Source organism: Phascolarctos cinereus, unplaced genomic scaffold, assembly GCF_003287225.1.
Source record: "Phascolarctos cinereus isolate Bilbo 61053 unplaced genomic scaffold, phaCin_HiC Scaffold_5;HRSCAF=322, whole genome shotgun sequence".
Lineage (NCBI taxonomy): Eukaryota > Metazoa > Chordata > Mammalia > Diprotodontia > Phascolarctidae > Phascolarctos > Phascolarctos cinereus.
Window position 1 is genome coordinate 106,129,115 of NW_027555958.1, and position 25,286 is coordinate 106,154,400.

Consider the following 25,286-nt stretch of genomic DNA (forward strand, 5'->3'; position numbering starts at 1 on the left):
GTCTTTAATTTTGAAATATCCCCCCAATTAGTTTCCAGGAAAGAGTCTTTTGTGGGGAATTATTATTGGCTATTGGCATTCTGAACACATATATACAGACCAAAGTGTTAAATAATAATAGCAATTAGCTGGATGTTTCTAGACAAAAATCAAAACAAACACCTTTTGCCTTGAGTACTCAGCTATTTGAGAAACAATAGTTTCTTTTCCCCTAAATATCTGATTACTTGTCTCAATTCTTCCCTTTGTTAGTATAGGCAATTTCTATATATTTCCTTTGCCTAAAATTTAAATTTTAGTAGAATTACAGCTCACATTTAAGAGGAAAAAAAACTAAAAACACTTAAATTTCCAGAAAAGGGGTTATTTTGTTTCAGGAGAGATTTGAGTAGTTTATTTTGCCCAGTCAGATTCCTTCAGAATAATGACACATTCATATACATATATATGAACATTTTTTTCAGAAACATATATTATACATTTTTTTAAAATACCAGCTGGACAGGTATTTATTTACAAAAATATTCCATTACCTTGTTTTAATCCTTTTGTTGTAACGACATAGTTCAATTATATGAATTTAAGATAACTATGAAGTCTGACACATTTCAATGTTTGCAACAGTATGCTTGTAGTTTATATGAAACTATACAGACAGATGGATTTGCAACCATATTTAAAATGCATATTCCAATAATTACCTTCAAGACAGCAACTGGGGCTCAGCAAGACCAACTTAAAAAGAAATATCAGTGAACTAAAAATAAAATCTGCATGTACAGTATAAGGTATGCAGAAGCTAGAACTCTACTTTAAGCATGCTTGCCCAGTGAATGGGCTATGGTAGAAAAACTGACTCTTGTTCTTTACCATATTATCTTTTGGTGGTGCTTTTACAATGAAGCAGTTGAATAACTGGAAAGCAGGATGTATCTCTTAGTTCTATTACATTTAGTAGAGGTCAAGCCTAATGTAATATAGTATTGTTTATTTACAAAGAAAAAAATGGATATACTTAGAACACAATATACCCCCTTGCATTGCCTTCTGCTGTTTATTTTCATTTTTCAACGTGCATATCTTAAGCTGAATGTTTTAACCATTCATAATGAAAGTACAATTTAAAAAAGCTAAAGTTTCAAATGAACACAATTCTATCACAAAATTTGTTCCCATTTTAAGTCCTTGAGCCAAAAAACCCACACCAAATTAATACTGATTTATTCATAATCTATACACTATACATTTTCATCAATTATTATCCTCATGTGAAAAATACTGGCAAAACTGACATTCATTATTCCTCTGAGATGTAGTGAAATCAGAAATACACTTACTTGCTGGCTTGGAATATCATACATGAAGGAAACCAAGATATACACATGGGTTTGTGGAGATTGAAACAAATAGCTTACAGGATAGTTTAATAAACTTATTTGACTAGCAGCAGAAAGCAAAAGTTTTAACTATTTGAACTGGGAACAGATTGAAGTGAAATTAATTCTTTCGAAAAAAATACTGTAAGCTTTTCACTTTAATTTTCTTTCCCCAAAACAAATAATTTCTGTCTACAGAATCTGAAACTTCTGTGGCAGTGAAGCACTTTGTGTCCACAGGGAAAATGATCTATGTCACACTTTATAAGAAATTATTCAGGATCAGGAAAAGTTCAATTAACAAAAGTTGTAAATAAACAAACATTATTCTCATACCCATTTTCAAATTCTAAAATACTCAACAATTTTGACATATGGGCAATAAATTTCAACCCAGTGAATAAACCATTTAGATTAAAAAAAGTGCTATACTTTTCAAAATCAAAATTGGAAAAAAAATTTACACAGTAATACTGATTACTAAATACCAAACTGAAAAAAACAAAGTCTATCAACTACAAAAGAAATCTCTTCATTGACAAAAATACATAAACTCTGTTTTAGTTTTTGGAAATTTATTTTAAAAATGCTGAAGAAAATATCTGAAAAACTATTTATATATTATGTATATATATATTTATATTTTAAAACAAAAGTTACGGTAGGCATCCAACAGCAAGCTGCAGCTAGTGAGAAAGATTTTGCAATTAAGTGTGTTTGTGGGTACTCCCCCCCCATAGTAATAATTGAGAATGTTGAAAAGAGGGGTTACAAGAACTATGATATTTTCCTGCCAAGTGTGTGAAAGATTTCTAGTGAAGTACGTTAGATTTTTAATTACTTGTATCTCGATATGAGATACGAATATATTTCTTATTATAAGCGTAAAACATAACTTTTTGTATGGATAATATACATACTTTTTAAGTACTCTGACTTAAACTTAACAAGTTCATCTTTTCTTAAATTAAAGTGTACATATATAAAATTTTCTTTTGAAAACTAAAAGTATATTCTTTAGCAGTATGTATAAATATAACATTATTACTGTATGATCTTGAAACAAATCTGAAAGTGTTGCAGTAATTTCAGACCGAAAATGCTGACACACAGCAACTGGTTTTATATATATTTTTTACCCTTGAAAAACTTTCTCTCAATTGTTTTTAAACTCTTAATCATCTAATATTCAAAAGTAAAACTAGCTGCATGGCTATGATTTTGGTGTGTTTGTACACATGTGCTATTTCATTTGAACTAGGAAATGTGGAAAAATCAAATTATAATAAAAAGTTTCATTGCTTAAAAAAGTGCAGAAAAAAATTCAAGTTTAAATTCATGTAACATCAGTGCTTTTTATTAAGCAAAAAAAAAAAAGTTAAGTCTCTACCACCAAAAAAACCCCCACAAAAAAACCTTTGGATATAGCTTTCTAATTTGTCATGTGAAAAGTGTTTTGAGCAAACACAAATGGAAATACAATACAAATCAGGGTAAAACTTTGAAATCTATGGTGTTGTCCAAATAACCACCCTCCTCCCCATCCCACCCCTGATATTTAAACATATGGAACACTTTCAGACTTGTTGAAAACACACACATATTTACATCAAGTAACATTTAGAAGAATCTACAATTTGACAGAATTAAAAAAAAAGCTTCAGTTGAAAGCATTGAATGTAATTAAACATAATAAGCTACATATAACTGATAAATATGGATAGCTTTTTGGACTCCCATCAAAAACAAAATTAAGAGAAATCAACGATAGCTCCATTGTATCTTTAGCCATTCCTCCCAAAAACATTTAATTTTTTTTATGACCAAAATGCAAATTTAGGGGATTATGACACCCCCTTTCCTAACATCACATAGACATACTATACAGATTTTTTAAAAAACATCAGCAAATACAAGAGCTGTCTCACAAATTCCTTTCCAAGCATGTGTGTGTATACATATACACACACATTATATATAGATATATATGAATGAATTTTAGTTTCGAAAAAATGAGGTGAATTGGGCACATAATACATATAGAAACTATTTGCTTTTTGAGATATTAACCAATAAGTACTTCTGTGATTTTAAAGTTAGGATAGATGAGACAAAGAATAATATTAAGTAAGATGAAAGAAGCACGTTAAACATTTTCATTATTCTGATTCTTTGCTTTACAAACATTTTGTTGTTGTACCTACTCTCTGCCCTTTTTTTTCCCCTTGGCTTGCTTGTAACTTTTTACATTTTTTTAAAGAGAAAAAAAAAGATAAGTAGTTTCATCTCTTAAAAAAATCAACTTCTGTAGGATAATCATTAAGGAATTGTTATGCCTGCAACCTGTTTCCCTCACCAAAGATTAAGTAGAACTAGTACCAAATTTTGTGGGATAATTGCTAAAGAATTGTGATCATTACTACAGGCTGTCTCTCCCACCAAAAACTGAATTAAGTAGATCCCTGAAAAAGTTTCAATATTATATTTAAAAATGTATTTAGCTTTTTAATCTTAAAATGAATTTTTTGTTTGCTACCTGTCGATGACAGATTTAAGAAAAGAAGACAAGCATCCATTTAGGTCATGTAAAATTTAACAAATTTCCTTCAATCTAAAATCAAACAATACCAGTTCATTTTACATATGATAGGTGAACTAACAAATGAAATAATTTACAGACAGAAAATAATCCTGTGGCATATTAAATAGCTGGTATTATTAATCCACACATGTGAGAACTAATAAGATACTTTTCTTAGTGCTTCTTGTCAACTTTTCCAAACCTGCTGTTAACTTTTTTAAACATGGCATATTAACTGTATTTTTGAAAGAGATGTACTAAATATTTTTATGATAACATAACACAATAGTGGGATATAAGAATGTAATACAAATAAATCAATTTGTGAATTATTACATTTTCATCATAGGGATAATATTAAATAGAATAACAAGTTATTCACGAGAGCTCTGTGCAAATTCCAAAAAGCTTTCTGCAGAGAGTGTTGTTTTTGAATTGGTTTGAATCAACTCTTTTATATTATGTCTTTATCAAACGATATTTATAACCGACCTGCATGTAAACGTTTTTTGTCTAGTAGTGCACTTTTCATGAGATGTAAACACAAAAGTCTCATTATGAAATGGTTAAAGAGGGAAAAAAAAGAGATGTATAACAAGCCCTATACAGTTAAGGTATTGTAAAATATGCCTTAATGACCCTATAGTAGGGAAAAAAAATCACTTATGCATACTATCAATTTGTGCTCTATTCCTTAAAGAAAAAATTAAGACAATCATTACTTACAGAACAAAATATTTTAATTTCATGAACATTAATATTAGTGCTCCTATTATGCACTTTTCTTTTACTACTTTAACAGCACAGTTGAGAATCTCACTGTATTAAGTCTGTATTAATAATGTGAGATTGTTTCCAAATCTAATCAGTCATTTCATTCCTGTCCTTAACGCTATACTGGGAAACCAGTACTTAATTTTTCATTGCTGGTCTTATTTGGTATTAGATCCTAGTACTGGACATAATTTAGTTACCAAATGTACATTTTCTTCTCTTTTGGCTCATTAAAATTTTGAAAGGACATGTACAGATTTATAATATATTAATTAATTCTACAGAAAATAGGTCATTGGATAGATTCATATAGAGTTAATTATTAACACTAGATGCTTGGTATTTTCCATGTGATAGTATGTGCAATAAGTTTTAACTGGCTCATCATCTGAGTGTACTGGTAGCAAATAAAGGGTCTTCTCTCCCCTAATTATGGAGCTGCACATTTTACTGAAATAACGAAACCATGTTAGCAATTTTAATTAAACAGATGCAAAGGTACATTTGGTTAAACTTTTTATAAAAAATTCAAGCATAAATTAAAACCTTAGCCAATTTTAACATTTTTACAAATTCAACTAATAACTTTTTGGGTCAAAACTACCATTAGCTAAGTTAACAAGAACAAAAACAACAGACATTGAAGTATTCTCCTCACCACAATGGAGGTTTTTCACTTTTCACACTGCATAGCCATTCTACAAAGAAATTTCCAGAAATATGAGTTCATTCATGTTCTTTACACTTTTCAATGAAAAGTGATTCCTCTCCTTTGCTTTGTTTTGACAGAGTATGGATTGAATACAGGAATACAACAAAAGAGATCCAAGAATAGCCCATCCCCAGGTCAACTATGTTTAACAATAGCCAATACTTTAACTTTGTCTGTCTCAACAGATGGTAGCAAACAGCTTAATTCTTCTTCACTACTGATAATGATGACCAATCCATTCAAGGGAAGGGGGGAAGTTCATGACAGCTGTTAATAGTTCAGTTCAATGATGCAAATATGACCGTTCCAGTTCTAGAACCCCTGATTTACTGTCTCTCCTTAAAAGAAACTCGGCACTGATAGCTGATACAATAGCACAAAATCTCTAGGCATGTGAAATTTTAAGTAAAGGACTGATCCAAGACCACCACTGCCATTTTGTGCCAATTTTCTCTTTTCCTCTTCATGTGTCCTGTGTGACCTGCTCAGTTCTCAAGTTGTTAATTCATAGTGGGGACACACATGGATACTCCAGTTGTATGTGTATGTATTTTAAACACAATGCTCCTCAGTTAAAGCCACATGACTGAGGCAAAACAGTGCATGATTGTGCTAGAAAAGATCCAGTGATGAATACCCCTTCAATTCTGTCTTAAAGAAATTAATGGAAAGAAAAAAGGGATTTCTTCCCCTCTTCTAGACCAAGTTGTATATAACTGGATTCTGGCTTTCAAAACTGGTACCACTTTTTATCTTTGTACTTCAACATCATCTAAAGAGAGAGAGAGAGAGAGAGAGAGAGAGAGAGAGAATAATATATATATGTAGAAAATGGGCAGTAATAAAAATTTTAACTTAAAATTCATTTATTTTTGTTAGTAACACTATTATTAGAAGTTTAAAGTATCAAAAAAGGTTATAAAACTATTGTAAACTATTTTATTCACATTTAGAAGAGTCAAAGGGTAAAGAAGGGAAACATCTAAGATGCATGCTTGAGACAGTACTAAGACTGCTAGGATAGTTCTTAGATAATTTTTTAGAATTTGATGCAAATTCACTTTTTTTAAACCAACCTATGCTTTAAAGATCAGGAGGAAAGAGGGAGTTAGTTAGATTGACATACAAGAAAGGTAACCAGCTTGATTGGGAAGAAAGTATCATGTTTTATGCAGCTCAGGAGCAATGAGGTCTTGCTTAGATTTTCTTCATCTTTTGTCTTCTAATTATCAGAAGTAAAGACTAAGGTATATACATTTCTGAGGAGACACCATAAATAAAGTAATTTCTTCTGGGCCATGGCAGGGTACAACTTTTATTCAGCTAATTACCTAATTAAAGAGACACTTAGAGGGCATGGGTCTGAATAGAGGGACTTTTCAACAGAAATTATATGATAAACATAAATACCTCTACACCTCTAAAAAAAAAGAAAAAAGGTTATACAATACAATTGGGAAAAAAGCAATACCCAGTAACTCAAGATCTCCACTCACCCCCAACTTCTCCAATGTACTTGAAAGAGCTTTGGCTTCACAGAAATATAAATTATTAATATTTAGAATCAGAACTATTTGGAACTATCTATTCCCAAACTTCTAGTAGCTGCAGTATATGAACCTTCAGTCTTAATGCAAGTAAAACACGGGAATATGAATGGAAATTCCTGATTCTGGAGAAATAAAACTGTAACAAGTTTGGAAGTATTCCTGAGGTGAAGAATAACACTTTGAGAAATTAGGGATAAATACCAGAAAGGTAAGCCATCTTCTACTGACCACTGTAATATCCTTTACACAGGAAGTATTCAATAAATGTCTGTTGTTGATATATGTATTCATTCTCACCATTATATTGTATTGCTTTTGTACATATTTTGTATATGCTTATTTGTAAATAGTCTGGGCCCCCCCCCCTCCCCGAACTTTCCCTACAACCTCACCCAAGAACTTCTGAAGGGCAATGATTGTGTCATTTTTGTTATTGTATCCACAGACCCAAGTATAAAGCCTGGTTCAAGGCAATGATTAAGAAGTCCTCTCTTATTGATTCATCCAACAAAAATTTGATTGCATTCTTTTATTTGAGGTACTATGACAAACTCTACTGATTCAGTAGTATATTATTCAGTCATAAGATGACTGAAACAGTAGAGATCAAACAGTTTTGATGCTCTGTAGTCAGCTACTGTTTCGCATATAGCTTTAAAGCCTTACAAGCTTTAATAACTTGTAAATTCAACTAGAACACTAGGTTTACTTACACGTTATAAAATAATAGAGAAATAAAAGCAGGAAGAAGCTTCTTAGGAAAAGTTCTTGTTAAATGTTTATTCTGGACATATTTCTTTAGGTGGCATGCAAATGAGGCAACTCTAACCTAACCTATTTGAACAATGTACTGAAGCTAGAAAAAGAGAAATTCACAAAAGAAAAGACACTAACACAGACTATTATCATTTCCTAGGTAAACTTAACTGACGTAAATTAGTCAGTACAACAAAGAAATCAGAATCAAAAGCTTGGAAACTGTCTTACCCAACAAACATTACATCTATTTTCCAAATAGATAAATGTAACAGAAAAGGGAAAAACCGATTTAGACCAGTGGAATCAAATCCAAATAGAAACATGGTCCACTAAACCATGCATAAGGAACCCTATGAGCTGCATACTGACTTAGAGAACCACATATTAACATTATTCATGTTTTATTGTATTTTTATTTATTTTGGGCCACACTCCAGAAAAAAACGTATGATGAAAAAAGGTGAACTGTTTGTACCCCAAGAGAAAGAGATAACTTATGGACAACCTACATGTTCTTTGGTATCTAAGTAATGTCAAAAGTAGAAAGTGCCCTAGAATATTGGCTAAACTTCTCCAAAAAAGACTTATAGGAGGGCATGGCCAAAAGTCAGACAGGATGAGAGGGTATGAATGGACTGTAATTTGTAATACTGGAAGATGAAATTATAGAGGCATAAGGCAAGCTCTAAAAGTGTTTATTCATACAATGAGAAGTTAGTATTGTGAGTCTAAGTTCTAGAATATAAGTTTATAGATATATAACACCAGAATACCATCGACTGACACATGAAAATGAATCTGCACAAAGAGTCTGAGAATCATGCAGACACAGAATTTTGGATATGGAAGGGCTTTTATAGATTATTTAGCAAAACCCTCTCACTTTACAGATAAAGAAACTGAGGCTTAGGGTGCTAATATATCTGGTACTACTAGTGTGTTGGGCTAGATATGCAGGAGCCAGGATTTCCTGATACCTAGTCCATGGCTCTTTTTATTTGAGTAAATAGTAACCTGTTATATTCAGTCACAGAAAAACTTCATTTCTGGAGCTTTTCTTTTAGTCAATATATTTTTGCTAGGCATACCTCATGAGCATGTTTAGAAAATGAATCTGCACTTGATAGCATAGCAGCTGTCCTTTCTTCAAGATCACCAAGTTTCTGTCCTCTTTCATCCAGTGCCAACCTGGCTCGAGCCAGTTCACCAACTACACCAGATGCTGCTCCTTTAACACCTTCAATACCACCAGGACCAGGGATGTGTTGAGCAAGACTCCTGGATGCCTTTCCAGATGCTGACTCTCCAACTGAATATATTCAATGATAAGATAACAATTAAAAAAAAAAAAGAAAATTCTCTTGTAATTCAAAATTCCAAACAATTTATAATAATTGATAATATAATATAAATAACATTTACATCAAGTTTAAGGGTGTTACAATTTTTTAAAAAATTAGTATTTACATTTAACATGAAATATGTGAACGGTCCACTGATACTTTTTCCAATATTCATGTAAATTCATTACACTGGCTAAATTATCCTAGTAGTAGATGTTTTGAAGCAAGTATACTGAAAAAGACTCTTTGATAATAACAATCTTACTTAAGTACACAAAATTCAAGTTTACTTAATTAAAAGGGGTATAGATAGAAAAATATGGAAATGGCAAAATTTTATTGTACTGCACAACTTCTCTATCAATGATTTATTTTACTTCCTTTATTTTCAGTCAAATCCATCAATTCACAACAAACTAGAGGATGTCCAGAGGACAGCATCCAGGTTGGTCAAGGGCCTTGCCCTTGACTCTTTCATGAAAGCTAAAAGAACAGCATGTTTAGCCTGAAGAAAAGAAGACTCAAGAAGGATGTGATAGCTATGATTAAACATCTGAAGGGCTCTCAGGTGGAAGATAATTTAAATGTTTTCTGACTGGCATCAGAGGACAGAAGCAGGAGCAGAGGTAGAAGTGACAGAGACAAATTTATGCTTGATATATAGAAAAAATTTCCTAAAGATTAAGGTTTCCAAAAATGTCTTTCTTAAACTGTAGGCCCCAAAACTGAACACAATATACCAGATATGATTTAAACAAGGCAGAATACAGAGGAACCATTGCTTTCTTATTCTGGAGGATTTCATACATTTAAGAAAATTTTATATTACTCAAATGTTTTCTTTTGGTGATTTTTTTTCTAAAATAAAAATAAATTAACTTACAGAGTTCTTCTCTGTCAAGGGACTGTGCACCACCTCCAAACAAGCCTTTAAAAAATCCCCTGTTTGGTGCTTCAGGTGTTTCTACTGGAGTGAAGAGTTCACCTAACATTTCCTTTAAAATCAAAATATATTATAATTGTTAAAAGGTACATGAAAATCCCTAAGTGAAAAATAAAGCAATTCCAAAAAGCATTAGGGTATATTTTCAGCTTAACCTTATAATAAAGGATTTTAAAATGGATTGTGTAAGTACATATTAATTAATGAATTGGATGAACAAAACTTTATTCTAGAGATGTATTCCTAAAAAGTTGGCAAAATAAAGTATATTTCTCTAAGTTGAATCATATTTTTCTTACTGAATTTCAATATAAAATGGTATATACATTTAAATACTGCATTTTATCCCCAGCATATAAGCAAAAGTTGTAGCTAACAAAGTAACTCTTAAAATCATGTTCAAAAAGGAAATAAAACTTTCCAATAAATATGGCTTGTTACAAACAAAATGCAAACACTGAGAGGTGACTTGAAGCAATGGAGAAAAGCACTGGGAATCAATGAGCCTTAGTTATACTATAAAGGATCACTGATTTAGGAGTTTTAGAAAACATTACTGATTTTAGGTACAGAATGGAACGTATGACTTCTGAGGTGATTTCCAACTGTGAACTTCTAGGATTTTATGACACTGAGAAATAACTTCATCTCTAAACTATACTTTTCTTATATGCCAAATGAAACTTCCAGCTCCGAGCTTTTATAATTCTACTGCTTATTCACCTGATACCTGGCCTTTGATATCTATTCTACTAGAGATTCAATCTTTTATTCAGAGTGCAAAAATTCCTAATTATTCAAATATCATCATTCATGATAATAATTAGCCCAGCTGACAATAGGAAATAAAAAAGGAACTAATAAATACAAATAAGTACAAATAAAAGCATAGCAGGAAAAAAAGAGTTGTAGAATGCTATGTATTTTCCTCAGCAATATCTAAGTGATATCAGTATCTCAATACTAGAAGCATAATGTATTTACATAGCAATGTCTTAGCATTCCTCTCTTAAGGGGAGAGAACAAGTTAGCTTGCTTTGGGAACCTGGAGGAGGGCAGAGTGTGGTTAACAGGGGATAAGGCCGACTTCCCACTGTCAACTACAAAACCTGAGGATTTTTCTTGAGTGTGCATAAGCCAAGAAAGCAAATTAGTAAAGGCAAAAACAGCTATAGAAACCTTGACTGAGAAACAGCATATTCCAACATTTATAATCAGTTTCAAATGTCAGGAAGTAGATCAAATTTCTTTCTTTTTCATTTTCTTAAGTCTGAATTTCTAGTTATCAGATTTCCATAAGACAGGGTAAATCAGGAATAAAAAGGCTTTCCAAATATACTGCTAATTTCTAAAATCAAAATTTAAATATACGGTAGACTATACTAAAGTACAATTCATTTTAAGATTATTCAATCTTTTCCAAGTATTATAAATATGAGTAACAACTATAAATATGAGTAAGCTAGATTTACAACTAGCTTAAACAGCTACAATTCAAATTAAAATGGGATGTTTCCATTTTTAACTTTTAGTTTTGCAAAATCTTTTTTTTCCCAATAATTTCAGATACATGACATTGTTGTGGGCCTCAACCCTATGAGAGGTCTGAGGAGCTATATTACACTATATTATCTTTGCTGTTCCCAGCAGTACGTTGGAAATACTTTAAGGACAAAACATACCTTGTAGTACTTAAGAGTACAGAAACAGAAAAAAAAAATCTACTTACTCAAGTAACATGAGTAAAAAATAAAAGTGGGTAACCCTGCTATAGAATCCCAGAGATGGAATTAAACATAAAGACAGATAATCTCATCCAACTATTTATCTGACAAATGAATTCACTGTACAATATCTATCACAAGTGACCATCAAGGCTCTGATTGAACCCCTCCAGTGACAGGAAACTTACTGTCTACTAGACAGCCCATTCTATTTTCAGACAGCTTTTGTTAGGAAGTTCTACCTGAAACTGAGCCAAGATTTGTTTTTAGTGCAGCTAAGACTAATTTTGTCCTCTGAAGCCAAGGAGATTATATCTAATTTCTCTTTTATGGTATTCTTTCAAATATTTCATGATAGCTACCATTTCCTCCATATCTCTGCCAACAAGCCATCTTCTCCAGGCTAGATATACCCTTCCTCATATACATGCTTTTGAGTTCCCTGGTGATCCTGGTTGCCATCCCCTGGGCATACTCCAGATTGTCAAGAACTATCTTTAAAAAGAGTAGCAAGAATTAAACACAGTATTACATATAGGGTCTGACAAATGTAAGGTAGAGTAGTGCCTACAGGATTGTAGTGCAGCTAAAATAAACCTTAAAATGCTACACAAAAATGTCAGGTATCATTTTTATTTTGATCCAGTCATCCAACAAACAGGTAAGTTATCCCTTCCAGCTTTACTTCATTTGAAAATTTGATACTTTCCAACCACTTTCATCCTGGTCATTTCAACAAAAAGGCTGAATCGGGCAAAGCCAAAGACTAAGATCACCCACACAGATCTTTTTCTGTGTTTACTGGGTGTTACTGAGTCAGAAATCTGGCCAGCACACTCTCTCTCCTCTGTTTACTGCTTACACCAGTGTTTGGAGTGATAACACATGGAAAGCTTTAGTTATAATCAGACTACAGAGAATAATATGGGTCAGGACCCTGATCAACTGACTGCTCTCCTAACCAATGGATGGCAAGGTTACATTTCTAACTCTTTCAGAGCTTATATTCAGTTATAGTCTCAGAGATTTGCCTAGGGGCACTGAAAGGTTAAGTGACTTGCCCATAGTTAGCTTATGGCAGAGGTAAAATTTGAACCCAAATCTTTCTGACTCCAAGTCTTTTTTCACATAGTACTCAAAAGATGGTGTGCTATGTCTGAGCAGGACACAAAGCCAGAGGAAACTATGGTGGAGGTCCACAGCAGTTCTGATATGCAAAATGATCAACCATTCTGGAAATAGGTAGAAGATACTAATCAAAACACTTAGTAGATAGTTTTATCTGAAATTTCCCTAAGGATACATGCTCCTCTTGCCCCACTGTTCAGAGACAGGGGAAGTAACTGATCTTGTTCCCATATGCCCCAATTTTACTTCTTCCCTGAGGAAGTTGGTATCTCCTCAGGGACCAGAATTTGCCTATGCGCACTCCAGCACCTATCACCACATCATTTTATCCAGTAAATCAAATTAATGAGCTCAATCTATTCTCTGACTTTGAATGGGCAAAAGCTTGGTTCAATGACATGGTGGTACACACAGAAAGTAAATGCCTATTGGAATATACGTATTAATAAATGGCAAATACTGAAAGTGAAAACAAAGTAATATCAGGAAGATAAAGGCACCAATAACTTGAGAGAAATCAAGAAAGGCCTCAGGATAGGGGGGAGCACTTAAGGTGGACCCTAAAGTAAATAGGACTTTAACTGTCACAGGTGAGAAGGGACTGCTTTCTACTCTAATACTCTATTACAATAATTAGGTATTTTAAGCTCAGGGGCCATGACTCTTAAGGATTGGTTGCCCTCTTCTATTTTGGTGAAATGTTATGAATTTAATCACAATCATTCCAAGCCCCTAATTAGGAAGATGCCTAACATTTAAGCAGAAATTGAGCACTCTACTTTTAATTTTCAATTACATCTTCTTCACTGTTTAGGCAATTCAGGTTACAACAAAAGTTTGGGAAACAAAATATCAGATTATGTCTTATTGTCTGTGGAACCAGAGGAGAAAGGGAAAAGAGTTGACCATTATTTAGGATACCTCTCCATTGCTGAGTAGGAAGATACACTCGTGGCATCAGCCTGAGCCTTTTGACCTGGGATGCCTATAAGCCTATGGTCCTCCTTGATCCCTTTTCTAGCATAGTTCCATCCTATCTTCTCTTTCTCCTTTTGCTGGTTCTCCCTGAGCTGCTGGTTCTTTCTGCATCAGTTCTTGATGACCCTGTTCTTTGCTCTCTGCCTGAAGATTCTAAGAATCTTCATCTGGTTTTGAAATAGCTCCTCTTTTTTATGCAAGTTTATTAGAGTGTAGCTAAGTTTCTAGGCTGATTCAAATTGGTATATAGGCCCAGTTCCCAACTGTTTGTGGTTGATTGATTTAATCAAGAAGTAGTCTTTTAAGTGGAATGGAATAATCAATGGAGACCCATCCTTATAGCAGGAATGAGGGATAGCTCATGCAAAGGCATGGAGATGTAAGATGGAAAGCTTTGTACATATAATTACAAGTAGGCTAGGTTCACTGGAATGTAAACTTTTCTTGCTTTTACCTCATTTCTTCTTTTTGGAGTTCTGAACTTATTATTAACCATTGAAATTATATACTGTCTTCTACTCTTCAATCTCTTGATCGCTTGACTTACCACAATTCATGAACTGCCAATCTTCACCCTGTATTCACTCCTACCATTTGCCTTTTCCACACCTATACCTTTATTGATAAACATCACTGGGGAAATTTGTCACATACATCTGTGACAAAGGGTTTCCTACAAATTCATTTGAGATAATCTCAGCTAGTATATAGTGATTTTCACATTCTTCTCTTACTATCACAGCAGTTCTTTTAAACTCTCCTTCTCAAGCCCCCTATACCTCCTTTACACCCTTCTTTCTCAGGAGAGGAATTTACCTAATTTACCTCTTTATTAGCTACTTGTATCTATACTATTTCACATGTCAACATCAATGTGCATTCTCATCCATTCTTAACTCTGCTGTAGGTTCTGAGGAAGAGGTAAACTTCTACCTTGTTAAGGCTCATTTCTTCACATGTATCCTTGATTTCAGCACCTCTGAAAGCTTGCCTCAAGGATCAATACTTCTCATCTTCAATATTTTCCCCTACTATCTATAAACATACCTAGGGTTTTCCCATTAAAAAAAAATAAACAACAAAAACCTTCATTTGATGGTACCATTCCATCAAACTATTGTCCTATATCTTACTTCTCTGTCAATCTCAGCTTCCTAGGAGTCAACTTCCTCATTGCCTGCTTACTTTGAAACATCTTATAATTAGACTTCTTCACTCACTAATCTAATAAAACTTTCTCTCCAAGGTTACCAAGAATGTCTGAAGTATTAAATCCAATAGCCCTGCCTCTATCCTCATCATTTTTAACCCAACTACAGTTTATGACACTATTAACCACTATCTTCTCCTAGATATTGTCTCTTTCACTTGCTTCCATGACATTGGAATCCTGGTTCCAGATTCTGGTTCTTTTCTGAGCTATCCAAATACTCCTTTATCATATTCCTTTGCTGGTTCACCATCTATTTCCTACTCTCTAAATGTGGGTGTACTTCCAGACTTTGTCTTGTGCCTCATCTTCTTAGAGAACATTTCTCTCTATTGATGATCTCATCAGCTACTATGGATTATATTATCCCTCTGGAGATGATTCTTCAATGTATCTTGCTCATAAACTCTACTCCATAAATGTCCCACCTCAAACTCCAAATTCTATCATTTGTTCTGTTCTCAAAACAGAACTCATCCTCTTGCTCTCCCAAACTTTTAAAAATTTTACTAGATGACCTACCTTTCTAACCATCCAGATGCATGAATTTGGAGTCAATCCATGTTTTTTTCTTGACCTCTTTGTAGCAGCTGATGTCAAATATTCTCTCTTCCTAGACTTTACCTGTTGTTGAGTTTTTGTGACATTTTTTCTTGGTTCTCCTTCCTGCCTAACTATCAATTCTCAAACTCCTTTTGGTAGATCATCATCCATATCCCACTCCCATTTCAAAATGTGTTTGTATCCAAAGGCTCTTTTCTGGATATATTCTCTCTCTGGATGACTTCATCAACTTTTGAGTTCAATTATTATCTCTATTCAGATGGTTCCTAGATCAGTCTAACTAGCCCTATTCTTCTTCAGTCTCAGTTCAATATCATGAACTGTCTATGTCTTCTAGACAGTTCAAAGCAAAAATAAAATAAAATAAAACAAAACATCTTCTGCCTAAACCAACCTCTCTTCCAAACTTCTCTAATTTTGTCAAGAGGATTACCATCTCCTTCTAGTCGCCCAAGTATGAAACCTTGCAGTTGTCTGTGACTTCTTACTTTTACCTTCACATATTCAATTAGCTTTGTAGTTTGTTGATTCTACCTCCTTGATCCCTGATTCCTTTTCTCTACTCATGGTTCAAACTCATAATTTCTTGCCTAGACTATTGCAGCAGAATATTAATTGGTCTCCCTTCCTTAAGTCTCTCCTCTCTTCAATCCAAACTCCACACAGCTACAAAAGTGGTATTCTCAAAGCATGTATCTGATCATACCATTCCCCTGATCAATAAACTCCAGTGGCTCCCTATTATTCCCAGGAGCAAATGCAAACACCCCTATTGGGCATTTAAAGCCCTTTTACGCTATCTACATTTTAGTCATACTGTACTGCAAAGCCCTTCATAACCTTGCTCTAACATACTCTTTCAGGCTCATAAAACATTATGCCTCTTTATACACTTCATTCAAAGTGGCCTTGTTTTTCTTTATAAAAGACATTCCACTTCCTGTGTCTATGACTTTGCAAAGGCTGTCCTACATGCCTGGGATGCACTCTTTTCTTCACATCCACCTTTAAAATTCCTAATCCTTCAAAACTCAGTTAAAATTTACCTTCTACATGAGAAGTTTCCTGATCTAGCTGTCTGTGAATTATTTACATTATTTAAATATATTTTATGAGTATTTTGTACACACTTAAATGTATATACATCATCTCCCACAATAGAACGTAACTCCTTGGGGAAAGGGACAATTTTATTTTTATCTGGCATCATTCATGGAGTACAAGATGCACTTCATAAATGATTTTTGATTCTTTCTTCTCAGGCACTCCTTATTGTCAAATTGTGCTAATTCTAATTGCACACCATCTCTGGCTTCTCTGTACTCATCCAGTTGTCCTCCTCTTCTGCCTTTAATCTCTTCTCTCCTGGATTACTGTAACAGCTTCAAAGAAAATTGGTGCCTCTTCTCTCCAAATCATCCTCCACCCAATTCCCAAAATATGCCTCCTGAGGTATGGATCTGAGCATGTCATTTCCCATCTCAAAATACTCCTTATTCCCTAATAAAATACAAACTCTTCACTCTGGTATTTAAGACCATCTACAACCTACTTTTTCAGCTTTATTTCACACTACTTTCTTTTTATGCAATCTACACTTTAGCTAAACTGTACTAATGACTAGTCTTCAAAATTAGAATTCCATCCCTAGCCTCTCTGCATTCTTATATACTTTCCTCCATGTCTAGAATAATCTTTTATTTATTCATTCATTCATTTATTTATTTTTATTTTCTATCTCTCAGAACCCTTATTTCCCTTCAAGGCTCATCTCAGGTATTAAGTCTTCTGTGAAACCTTCTCTAGTACCCTAGTTGTTAATGATTTCTCCTCCCTTTAACTGTCCTATATTTACTTATATATGTACATGCTGCATCTCCCAGTAGAATGTGAGTTCCTGTTTTATTTTTGTCTTTGTAACTACAGATGAGTGCCTTCCAAAACTGTATTTTTCATGTTTGTTTAGTTGAAATGAATCCCTGGAAGTCATATTTATATTTTTAGTAAAATCTAAAGCTAACCTACATTGCTACTGGAGTAGGTAATGAAATCTAATGATATTAGAGTACATTTTCTGCTAGAATGTGATCCTCTAAGCTTTCCTAAATTCTGAATCTATTAAAGTATAAACACTTAAAAATATTTCATGACATAATGATAATTAGAAATGACTTACTTTTTCACTGTAGCTTTCTAATGATTATAGACTTTATAGTCCTTTACTTTATCCTTCTTTTATGAGCTGAACAAGAAGCTTACATGGTAAAAGATTAGAACTCATGAAGCATTCCATGCAAGTGCTTCTCTCCTCTACCTTCTCTCTATGTGTACATATACACACTTATACACAGAATTATATACTTATTGGATTTAAAAACTAAGACTCAGCATACTCCAATTGATAAATGGCCAAAGGATATATACAGGCAGTTTTCAGAGGAAGAAATTAAAGCTCAATAGTGACATGAAAAAATCTTCTAAATAACTATTGATTAGAGAAATGAAAATCAAAACGACATTGAGGTACAACATCACACCTATCAAATTGGCTAACATGACAAAACAGGACAATGATAAATGTTGGAGAAGATGTGGGAAAACTGGAACACTAATACGTTGTTGGTGGAGTTGTGAACTGATCCAATCATTCTGGAGAGCAATTTCAAACTATGCCCAAAGGGCTGTAAAATTGTGCATACCCTTTGACTCAGCAATACCACTTCTAGGTCTGTATCCCAAAGAGATCATAGAAACAGGAAAAGGACAAACATGCACAAAAAAATATTACAGCAGCTCTTTTTGTGGTGGCAAAGAATTGGAAATTGGGGGATGCCCATCAATTGGGAAATGGCTGAACAAGTTGTGGCATACGAATATAATTGGAATACCATTGTGCTATAAGAAATGATGAGCAGGAGGGCTTCAGGAAAACCTAGAAAGACTTACATAAACTGAGCTGAGTGAAATGAGCAGAACCAGGAGAACACTGTACACAGTAACAGCCACCCTGTCCGATGACTGACTTTGATAGACTTGGCTCTTCTCTGCAATGCAAGGATCTAAAACAACTCCAAAAGACTCATGATGGAAAATGCTATCCACATCCAGAGAAAAAATTACGGAGTCTGAATATAGATGGAAGCATACTATTTGCTCTCCTTTTCCTTTGTTATTTTGTTTTATTGCTTCATTCTCGTGGCTTCTCCCATTAGTTCTAATTATTCTTTACATCATGACTAATGGGAAAATATGCTTAATATAAATGTAGAAGTAGAGCCTATATGAGATTGCATGCTGTCCTGGGGAAGGAAGAGGAAAGCGAGTGGGAGAAAATTTAAAACTCAAAATCTTATGGAAATGAATGTTGAAAATTAAAAATAAATAAATTGTTAAAAAAAACCCCTAAGACTGAGAGAATAAAAAACAACAAGTTTGAATTCTTTAAATGTATGTACTGATTTAAAATAAGGTCCAAGAGGAAATTCTGTAACAAGGAAAAGTTAACAGGGACCTGTGTTGTCCTGCTAAGGAGGCTAAAAATATAAATCAGTCAATTGATCAACAAGCATTTATGAAGCACCAGTGCCAGGCACTGTGCTAAGTGCTGGGGATACAAAAAAAGGTAAAAACAATTCCTGCTGTCAAGAAGCACATAGTATAATTGGGAAGACAACACGCAAACAACTATGTACAAAGAAGTTATATACAGGATATATGGGAAATAATTTCAGAGGAAAGGCATTAAGAATAAGGAGGACTGAGAAAGGATTCTAGAAGATGGGACTGTAGGTGAGACTTTAAGGAAAGTAAGAGGCAGAGATGCACAAGGGCCAGTGAAAATGCTCAAAGTCAGACAACTGGAGTGCCATGTTCAAGGAACAACAACAAAGAGGCCAGTGTCACTGGTTTTCAGAACATGCAGAGGAAAGTAAGGTATAAAAATACTGGAAAGGAAGGAAGGGGTCAGATTACGAAGGGCTTTAAAAGCCAAATGGAGGATTTTCTATTTATTCCTGAAGATTAGGTAGGGAGAAACTTGTGTTAAGTAAGACAAACCAGCAGGCTATAGCAATAGTCCAGGAACGAGGTAATAAGGGTGGGTAGTAGTGTCAAATAATAGAGGAATTATTATTCTGGCTTAACTAAAGACTGGAGATGTTTGTATTTTGTATGTAGACATTTGGGTGGATGGGAGAGGGATAGCTTATAATACTTTTTGCCCAAAAAATTAAGTTTATTGATATTCACATATTGAGCCCTCTCACTTTCATCTGAACAATTCTAATGATTCTGGAGATAGTTTTTGAGATCTTCTTGATAATGTAAAAAATATGATAAAATGCTTGGGCCAAAATTAAATTATAAACAAATGATCAATTATAACAGATTAACCTTTTTCTAAAATTTCCTCATGCTTGCATAAGATTTGAGATAGCAATGCTCTCCTTTCATTCAATATCCTAGTAGAAAGAAAAAAAAAGTAACTTGTTTAGAGAAGAGCTTTAGGTTTGACTTGTTCTTTACTGAATTCAGGTTAAATTAGTAAATGAAAAGAATGGTGTAGATTACTACAGAACTTTATGAGCAGAGCTAAATAAAGCCATCATTATGTTTTATATTTCACTGAATAATGTATTTCATTCATTAACGTGTACATGGTAATTCCAATTAAAAGATTGAATGATTTTTTTTTAATTTCTAAAGATCAAATATTTAAGAAAAAAAAGAAAAATATAGTACATAAATCAATTAGAGAGAAATAAGTAGACTGAAAAGGAGTCTTTCTGGGAATGTTGTGTAAAGACCACATTTTTATATGGACTAAATTAAAACTGTAGGTCAATATTTGTATTCAAATCAACAAATGTTAACTATTCACTATGTATATACACCAAACTAAGCATAGAGGGTGGCTAAAATGAATAAATCACAGTTGGACATGCTAATAAATTATTAGGGAAAATTAAACTTGTAATCAAATAATAATAATATAATATATACTATAATATAATAATAGGCAGAATTAAATGCTAGAAGAGAAGAACAAAAGAACTGCTAAAAGGAGAATGGTAAGAGGATGAAACTGAAGAAAGGTTTCATGATCAGGTGGTATTTGAGTTGGGCTAGGAATGATGATTTCTTTTTGAATTATTGTCTTAGTGAATACTAAAACTGTTACCAGACGAATATCATATGTGAGTTTTTCTTAGAAAAAGACAAATGGTATCCATGAAAAAATCTTTATCCATTATAACACAATCTAGGTCATCCATAATTAGTGGATTGTGAATTTTCCCTTTCATATTTAATAATGTATACTACAGAAGCCCCCCGAAGGACAGATATAACTTTTAAGAAAAACCTGAATTTATAAAATAGATGATTTAGAAGTATCTATATTACATTAAAAGGTTGACAATGGTCCCTTTAAATAGTGTTTTTCTTAATACAAAGTAATATTCAATTTGCCAAATATTTTTTTTTAAGATTTACAAGTATTTCAAGAACACATTTATTTTGCAAAATGGTTAGAAACTGCAGTGTTTCTAATGGTGACAGTACAGTAATCACTTGGTAGGAGTGGAAGGAATCATGGCTCCTTAGATAAAGACTTACGTATATTTTCATGTAAATAAGCCAAAGTATTTAGAAAATAGCCCTTTCCACTTTTTGTGCTCAAATGTTTTTATGTATATGTATATACACACCTCTACAGATAAACTCAAATATCCATCTATAAAGATCTATAACAGAATTAGAATTCTCTCCAAGTTACATAATCAACTTTTCAAATAATATATAATTTTGTTCCTCAGTGTTATATGTTATATTGGTGTTGACAATACAATATTTCCTAATTTATTAACTGGAAGGAAAAATAGATATATTGGAAATAATAGCTTATATATTTATAGGCTACTAGATAAATCATGTAGAACAAGACAAGAACTTAGTACTACCTCTTCATTTTAGAGATGAGGAAAATGATGTCTAATGAGCTCAACTGACTTGTCTAATCTTAAACAGGTATTAAGTGGCAGGGACAGAATATAAACCCAGATTCTGATTAAGAGTACTCATTCCACTGTTAAACCGTACAATATCCCGTAGCACACGCACTGCATGAATGTCTTATTAGAAGAGGTTTTAAACTTGATCATGCAAGGTCCTCAGACAAGTCATCACCATGGTATGAAGAACCAAAAATATATGGATCCCCAGAGGAGAAATTACCTTTGAAAAAACTAATAATATTTTTGCCATTTACCTGGAGATTTTCACAAGTTTCTTGACTATAGGTGAGTCTCTGAATTTCCGTAGGTGAGACAAGATACAAAGCTTGTCCATTGTTAGTGAAACAGAATGTTCTTGCTATCCTCATATTGGTAAGTGGCAGGTAATACACATCCAATAGTGGCCTTAAACTTGGCAAACTTGAGAAAAGAATTAAAATATTATTAATAATAAATAAGAGTAGATGTTAGTCTCAAAAAAGATTAACTTTTTACTTCAGTTTATAATATCTTTTTTATCACTGTTAACTAGAACACTAGTAAGCCTGACCTTTAAAATATGAAACCCAATTAATATTAACCAAAAAAAATTTAAAGATGAAATCCTTAAAACAGATGTACTGAGGGAACCAAAGATTAATTCATTAATAGGCATTTTGCTTAAGTATCACAAAGATGGTACTGAAGTAAAAATTCTTCTATGCAATAAACATTAATTGCATTCCTCAAGATTCTATTCTTGAAAGAGGAATGAAGTTTTAATTGCTTAATAGGAAGTTGCAATTATTACAGTTGTATGTGATAACATCATTAGCACATTATTATTGTATAACTTCTGTCTATACAGGTTAGACAATAAGGGAGCTTGATAGATAATTTAAAGGTACCCCCATCTAAACTCTTCTTGTTCCTGGAAATGGAAGTCCAGGGCAAGAACTGTTTCTTGTTTGTGTATTTGTATCCCTCAGCTTCTAGCAGAATGCCTACTATAAATGCCTCTTGAAATGGATTGAAGCTATTAACTACTGATACAGATAGAAGATAATTCTGTTTTTCAAAATAGTACCTTATGTATTCTGATGTAATTCATACAGTCACACAATATTTATTAAAACACATTAATATTTTTTTTTAAAATTAAAACACTTTCCAGCTCCTAGTAATTTGAATGATTTTCCTTTGCCAATGCTTGTAAATCACAACTTATTTGATATTTCGTGTTTTATGTGACACACACACACACACACACACACACACACACACACACACACACACACTCCCCTCCCCCAATTCAAGAAACTCCAATGACTCTCTATCACCTCTAGGATAAAATGCAAAATTCTTTGGCATTCAAAGCCCTTCATTAACTAACCCCCCCACTTTTCCTGTTTTGTTACACCTTACACTCTATCAAGTCCTCTTTGATTCAGTGACAAGGGCCTCCTGGCTATTCCTTGAACAAGACATCCCATCTTTCTGCATATTTTTATTGGCTGTCCTCCATGCCCTGAATGCTCTCTCTCTTCATCTCTACTTGACTGCTTCCCTGGCTTCCTTGAAGTACCAGTTTTTTAAAATTCTACCTTGTATAAGCTTCTATAGGTAGTCTTTCCTAATCCCTTTTAATTCTAGGGCCCTCCCTGTGTTGATTATTTTCCTATTCATCCTTTATTAGCTTGTTTGTACATAGGTGCTTGTATGTTGTCTCCCTCAGGAGATTGTGAGTTCAAGGGCAGGGACTGCCTTTTGCCTTTTTCTTGTATCCTCAGTGCTAAGCAAGTACTTGACATACAGTAGGCACTTAAAGGCTTAAAGACTGATTTTAGGTTAGGTGAATTTTAGTTAAATTTCTTTACAGGTTTCTATAAAAAAGTTCTTGTGGAATTACTTGAGGATCAAGAAGAACTGTTCCATCATCTACTGATATCTTCTTCCCCATAGGTATATCCTCATCAAAGCAAGGAGGTACAACAGTATACTGTAGAAAGGAAGACTAGAATCTGGGTCCCAATCACAGTTTTTAAACTTACTTGTCCATGGTCACAGAATAAGTTCATAAAACTCTCCGATCCTTAGCTTTATTAGCTGTAAAATGAGCAAAATTATCCTTCCACTCTACCTATTTCATAGGATACATTCATTCATTGGATAAGTGTTCATGAAGTCCCTCCTATGTGCTAGGCTTTAGAACACATAAGTATATATACACACACATTGCAAAGTAATTTTTGGCAGGGTGGTGGGTAGGATATCAGGATAGGCCTACTACAAGGAGTGACAAAACAAATATTACAGAAGGCAGGCATTCAAAGATTTGAAGGTCAGGAAGAAATGTATTCCTTCAAAGGCATGGAGATGGGAGAGAGAACAACATATATGAAGAATAAGTAATCCAATTTGACTGGGATGTAGCATGTACTGAGGACAGTAATGTTAAATAAGCCTGGAAAGCTTGACAGTGCCAGATTATAAAGGTTTTAAATGCCAGAGTAGTTTCTATCTTATTTTGGTGGGGAAAGCACTTAAGCTTTCAAGTATTATGTAAACGTGCATAATTATTGCTCATAAGCCACTTTGCCCCCTTCTTAGTAATCTTTCTTTTCTATGATTTGTTTTTCTTTATATTTCTTTTTTGTAACTCTTACCTTCTCTTATACTTCTGACAAACCCTGGCCTTCTTTTTCCCTTGTTCCATCATTATACTAAAATTACATTAACATATACAAGCTAAAAGGAAGGTGAGAGAACACTAATTCTAAATACTAGTTCATTATTAGAAGTGGTATTTTTTAATTAAAGAGGGAAAGTACTTATAACTTTTTTGATGAGTAAAAGATTAGTATGTTTTATAACTTATTTAGGTTTCAATTACCTCAAAAATTTTATTAGGCTTACTACTTATGTGTCAAAGTCTGAAAAGTGAATTTAATTATTTCGAGGCCAGCCATCACATAAGAACAAAATGAATATGAACACTATAGTTATAGAGTCACTGTGGCATAATAAATACAGTGCTGGCCTTAAAGTCAGTCAAATCTCACAACTTGACAGTACTTGTATGACCCTGGAAGAGTCACTTAACCCTTATATGTCTCAGGCAGCTCTCTCAGATGTAGCTACTAAGTCACAAAATCATATCTCTTATGCTATTAGAAATAACATAGCTACTTAATAGGTTTGTAGAAATATTATGGAATGTAAATCATTATTATCAACAGTTAAAAATAACAACGATCATTATCACACCACATATTTCTATTTTATTTTCTGGCATATTTAGGATAAAGAAAGATAGTGAAGCATACCTTAGAAAATGTACTTGACTTATACGTTGTTCGATTTCTTTATATGTAAATTTGAGATTAGCACTTGCACTATGTTCCATATGAAGCTATTTTTTTAAAGTGCTTTATAAACCCTAGATTGCTATATAAGTGTGAATTATTATTATTATTTAGATTAATCCACAGACATTTAAGGTTTGTTCTTCCAAGAAATGGAAAAAGAAAATGCTATCTAGTATCTACAAATATATAAAGGGATTAAATCATGCTATGTATCATTATCTGAGGCTTCGCTTGATATAAAGGAAGATAAAGGCATTTTCTTATTTAAATATATAAAACAATA

At 33.3% G+C, this 25,286-nt stretch overlaps 1 protein-coding gene across 5 annotated transcripts in view; it reads right to left on the reverse strand.

Annotated features, from left to right (window-relative positions):
- Nucleotides 1-348: 348 nt before the first annotated feature.
- STXBP5 (syntaxin binding protein 5) overlaps nucleotides 349-25,286 on the reverse strand; it is a 218,665-nt gene continuing 193,727 nt past the window's right edge. For all 5 annotated transcript variants that reach the window (XM_020986570.2, XM_020986569.2, XM_020986574.2 and 2 more), the window contains 4 exons: nucleotides 21,911-22,076; nucleotides 9,979-10,090; nucleotides 8,841-9,061; nucleotides 349-6,215 (listed from right to left, as the gene is read on the reverse strand). In XM_020986570.2, coding sequence (XP_020842229.1) covers nucleotides 6,174-6,215; nucleotides 8,841-9,061; nucleotides 9,979-10,090; nucleotides 21,911-22,076 — 541 coding nt within the window. In that variant the 3' untranslated portion in view covers nucleotides 349-6,173. The remainder of the gene's footprint in view (nucleotides 6,216-8,840; nucleotides 9,062-9,978; nucleotides 10,091-21,910; nucleotides 22,077-25,286) is intronic.